Source organism: Phytophthora parasitica (genome assembly GCF_000247585.1).
Source record: "Phytophthora parasitica INRA-310 unplaced genomic scaffold supercont2.45, whole genome shotgun sequence".
NCBI lineage: Eukaryota > Oomycota > Peronosporomycetes > Peronosporales > Peronosporaceae > Phytophthora > Phytophthora nicotianae.
Genome location: NW_008649031.1, coordinates 222,386 through 227,932, shown reverse-complemented (window position 1 = coordinate 227,932; position 5,547 = coordinate 222,386). Strand labels below are relative to the sequence as shown.

Genomic DNA, 5,547 nt, shown 5'->3' with positions numbered 1-5,547 from the left:
GGTCGACCGCCACGACCAGTTACGTCTCCAGCGATGCGGCATCTCTTTCTTGGTTTCGTCGACATGGCCATTGTAAACGGCTTTATCGTGCACAAGATCAAAATGCAGAAAGATGGAAAGCCACTACCAAGCCACGCAGAGTACATGCGTCGCTTGCATCTCGAGTTGCTAGCACGTACCCCACAAAGCTTGGCAAGTAATAAGCAGGCGGAAGACTTAGCGTCAGTACCGCTGCCTCCCGCAGAACACCACCTACAAGAGCAACCACGTAAGTATCGGGATAAGCGTCGTCAGCATCCCTGCAAGATTTGCTCTGCTATGGCCCCACCAAATACGAAAGGACCCGAGAGTCGCTTTTTCTGCCAGGCCTGCGAAGAGCTTCACAATGGATATGTGCCCCTCTGCAACTGCGTGCGCTGGAAGGAAGTAGGAAACCGACTAACCTGTGACCAAATTTGGCACGACTCTTGGGCTAACGGCACCGCCATCCCTGCTCACCTGAGGAAAAACATCAGGTTCCGTAAGCATAAACGCAGCGAAGACGAGTAAGAGCACGTTGAGGTTAGCTAGTGTAGCGTAGCTTATGAAGTAGCTTCAGATGCTTACCTTCTTTGTTTGCAGCCTCCACGTGAGCATTGCCACACCAACCTTTCGGCCAAGTTCTATCTTAGTCCTTCTTTCACTTCCGTCTAGTCTAGAACTGGCCGAAAAGTTGGTGTGGGAACGCGCTAAGACATTTTGGCGCGCTCCCCGGTGGGCCACTCTGGCGCCAAAACGAGATTGCAATCGGATTCGGGGGATAACGACAAAAAGAGTTTCTGCATGCTCCACACATCGTTTTCTGACCAATTAGAAGCATGGGATTCTACAGTTGGTGGATACATTGTAGCATTTATGACCACAAAAGTAAGCCCTATGTCTGCGATCGCAGCGTTTTTAAACTTAAAGTCACTCTCCATGGCGGACGGCTTGCAACGGGATAATTTTGCCGCCATTTTGCCATAGTGAAATCAAGGTGTTTCTTATTCTGTATTATACAGAATAAGGGTTCGCGCTAAAAGGGTTAACAGCATTACCATTGATAATGCTATAGAATAGTTTAACGCTGTTATCAATACGCTTCTCTTCGACAAGATTTTGTGGCCGTAGCTGTGGCTTGACATCATCATGGAGATCACCTTGTTCATGCAACATGAACATAGCATCATACAGAATGTCTAACGAGCTTGCCCACTCAATCTTAGACATTAACCCCTTCACTCCCGAATTTGGGACACCAAACACGTTCTTCACGGTACATTAATGTCGTAACATACGCCATAGCTATTTACTTCTTTTCAATATGGGGTGCATAACCTCATACAAGAAGACGTATAAGTTCTCAACAGGTTTCTTGAGCAAAGCCGTCACTTATACAACATACGTAGGATGTTACTGTTCTTAATGTCGTAACTTGCCCCAGGTCATGAAAAGAAAGGCGAACATAGTTGTACAATGAATCCTGCCATACCAACAAAGAATGCGCATCAGCGCAATAAACTATACTTAGAGCCTGCCTAGAACAAGCAATCATCTTGGACGATGCTTATTACACCATTACAGATGCGCACGCACACTAATTATACCTCATCAGTTTCACATTCCTCACCTTCTGCATCGGCCTCGTGTAGCTCGAGTTCTCGGCGCGTTTTCTTCTGCTCCCCAGCCACTTGTCCAGGTCGGTGAAGAACAACTTTCTTGCCCAATGTTACTGGAATGCTTTGACCGCACTCGAAGTCTTCGTGCCAGATCGCGAAGCAAGTCTTAAAAACACCTTTAAACCTGTGGCGGATTTTGTTGCACCGCCAGCATTTTGCTGAGTCAACAGAGCAGCGCTCACAGTAAAACGTGGTGGCGTACGACTTTTTCTTCGGGTTGCTTCGCAGCAGCGCGCATACCTTACAGGATCGCTGTCGGCGCTTCTGTACGCCACTCACCGTCACCCAATCTTCTTACTTCTCAAGCGCATGTGAAAGCCGAACAGGTGTCCTTCTGCGCTCCTGGGAGTTGGCAGGCGGCGTCACATCCACACCAGCAAAGTCTGCTGCCTTCAGCAGAAGAAGTTTGTTCTGTAGAATGCAAAACCAGTCACCATGAGACATCGCAGGTGTACCTGCCAGCCGTGCTGTCTCCTTGTTCGAAATATACGCATTCACTAGCGCTAAATCCACAAACCCCAAGAACAAACACTTGTAATACTTGGAAAACCTCGTAGACGCCTGCAATCAGAATCGCTGGAGACGGAGTTGGTCGTGTACGTCCACGCCGTCCATTCAGCGCTGGTAATCATTGACAGCTGCCGGGCATGGGACCGTTTCCTGCCAAACTGGCTTCACATTCCTCTGGATCGACGAGACTGCCGTGGAGGAGCTGGTGCATATGTAGTGCACCGGTTTGCGATCCCACGAATGGATCGCAACGATGTTTGGGACTGCCGTCGTACGGGAGAACAGGAAGGAGCCTCGAGGAATAGCCGCAGGTCTAATTTTCCGCTGCTCTTTTACTTGTTTGTCAAATCCCAGTCTATCGGACATTATAGTCCCAACCACGTAGACACTCATACTCAGCAACTCAATCGCCAGTAGAATCGATGATTAGAAACGATCCACAACAACGAGATGCCATGGGTAACGCTGTTTTGACTCCAGTACCATCTTCATGTTTTGGACGACTGCCGCAGCTCCTGTCTTGTGATGATATGAAGTGTCTCCACCTTCTCCTACGTTACGCTTTCCAGGATACATCTCAAATCTAGTAAGTGACGACATAGTCAATCAGATATTAGTACCGATCCCGTCACTTACGACATTAGCAAAAAAAAAACAATCAGACGCACCTGTGGCAGTAGGCGGTTCTCGAATCACACAGCATAAACATTTCGACCCGTACCGATGAGGCTTATCGGGCATGAACATGCGAGTAGGGTTGCGCCTAGAAGTTGAAGGCAGCACCCCTTCGTCGAAGGAGAACACAGCAGGGAGAGTCCAGCCAGCAAGAAACCGCTCCTGCAGCTTGTCGATAACTGGACAAAGTTTCCATAGTTTGTCTCGTGTGCGATCTGCCTCGTTATCTACGAAGTATAAGTCTCGGAGAAACGCCTGACATCTGTTGCGTCCCATGAACCACCCGAAGTTACCTGCTGGAACCGCACCGTCCTCCGTTATTGACCAGTGAGCTGCAAAACTTCTCCTTTGGGGGCACAGCATTCGAGCGATGAGAAGGCCAAGGACATGCATTACTTCGTGTGTCTGATAGCCAGCTCTCGCCTTCAATCGGCGGCGTACTTGCGTCAGTGTCTCTTTCTGACGACGTCCATGTTGGGCAAGGACGGCTTGGGCGCGTCTCTCGATGTTTTGCTGGCAGTACCGGTTTGTCTCCTCAGTGATTCTTACCCACAACGATTTCGGGAGGAAAAAAAGAGCGTCAACAGTGGCGAGTAACACTGGCTGCGCAACTCAACGACTGGTTCCGAGTCTTCCATGTTGAGCCTCGGGTAGGGACGTACGTCTTCCTCGAATGACCCCGACGCGAGAGACCAGGTCATTCCTCGTAAAGCCGCAGACCGCTGCTACGTTGCGCTCACCGGCAATGTGCCGTTTCCGATCTGAAGCGACTGCACCAACGCATTGTCCATCTCCGCGGCATCGTTCTTCGTAACGTCTTCATCGCTTTCGCTTCCAATAGGGACGGCGTTGTCGTCTTCCTCCACGATTTCGCCACTCTCGCTTTCGTCAGAACTGAAGCTTTCGTAGGCACTAAGGTTCTCGTCCTCGGGAACGTAGTTGACGTCCTTCTTTACATGAACTCGCGGTCGTAGAGCCCGGGTCGGCTCTACAGCAGCAGCATCTACTCGGGCACCGTCGCTCTCAGCCCCTGAAACTTCTGATAGTAGTTGTAGGTTGGCATCACAATCTCGCTGGGAGTCTGCTGCATGAAGGTCACCAGGTGAGATGTCAAAGGCTCTGGTCACAGCGGCCTGCGAGAGATCAACCTCTGAGTCACTCTCAGACCCGAAGAGTTCAATTAGTGTGTTCTGTGAGAGTTGAGCACTAGTGTCAATCTGGGATGGACAGATGTCTTCATCTGCATCAGCTTCTGCCCTCCCTTCATTGCCAATCGCCACAACTTCAGCCGCTTCAACGCCATCGCCCACCGCGTCAACCTCGCTCTCAACATCGTCAACGTATAGCAGTCCAGATTCAATAGCATGGACGACAACGGCGTCCTCACCAACAAACGAATGAACACCACCAGGACTCACACACCTCCATTGAGTCTGCATGCCACGGGGTCGCTTGGACGTCCATCCGGCCCCGCGAAGCTGACGCCACAAATGGCGGAAGTCAATGTCTCGAGCCACTGCGCCTACCACGTCTGTTTTTCCACGGGCACTGGCCCGGATGCGCGTCATCTTGCAAATTCTAGAATGACTGGCAGTTGTGCCTTCCGCATCTGCGTATCCTTTTGAGCCGTATCTCTTTCCTGATCCCTACCCCTGTTGTGTCTCTGTTCACTTTCCCTGTGACCTCTCGCATCTTATCAGTTTGAAAATATACTGATTGAAGTATTGCCCGAGCCATTTTCTATTGTCACACGACGTACGTCGTAAGGTACGACATAGTTTTTTTTTTTTCGTATGGCGTAACTTAAGACGTCGGGAGGGACGGGGTTAACTCTTTCGCGATAAAAGGAAGCAAAATGCCCCCTTTTCCTGGTTTTCAACTAAGTACGACGATGTATCCATGTTAAAGGAGGCAAAATGCCTCCTTTTACAATTAAGTACGTTTACAACAGGTCGTTATGGGCATAGAAAAACCGAGAAAATCACATTTGGAAGATTTGAAGGTGGTCCATCACTCGCCTTAAAGGATGCAAAATGCCTCCTTTTGATACCGACTATCCTATATTTGTATACTATAGTTTACTAAAGTGGCTCGCGAAAGGGTTAAGTCTGTTTTATATTTCCCAGTTGCAAGAGGGTGCGTACTACGTCTTTCGTTATTAGCATCAGCTTGATTTATGACTCTAATACCAAACTGATGGTTATCACCCTTTGCTTTGTACCAATTGAGGAAGTGAATATAAGCGGTTTGCCCCCTGATATATAACATGACTCTGAGGTCGATAACTGAATGATCAGCATGAATGATTTTATCCATTTCCGTTGTTCCAACATCAAGATGTTCAGCTTTAACCTTCTGTAATATCGAGCTCTGCGTAGCAACATAATCAATATCATTTTTCAAACTAGTAGCTTCACGTTTCGAGCGATAATTAATCACTTTGAACTCACCTTCACGGGCGTCTTGCTTTAGATAATAGTCATCCGATTTATAACCTCCATGCTTAAAAATAGGCTCAATAGGTATACGATTCTTTTGAAGTAGTTTTCCATAGAATGATAAGAACCAATAAAGTTGTTCTCACTTATGTTTTGGTCTTCTACAGTATCAGCACTCTTAGTGGATAACTTAATAGCGGATTTTTTTTCTCATTTCTTCTTCTTGG

At 48.2% G+C, this 5,547-nt stretch overlaps 1 protein-coding gene across 1 annotated transcript; it reads left to right on the top strand.

The window, feature by feature from the left end:
- Positions 1-63: 63 nt before the first annotated feature.
- On the top strand, positions 64-549 carry PPTG_14909 (hypothetical protein; the record flags this gene model as incomplete). The annotated part of the gene is made up of 1 exon (XM_008912251.1): positions 64-549. The coding sequence occupies one exon, from the start codon at positions 64-66 to the stop codon at positions 547-549; it is 486 nt and encodes a 161-aa protein (XP_008910499.1).
- Between the last annotated feature and the right edge of the window lie 4,998 nt (positions 550-5,547).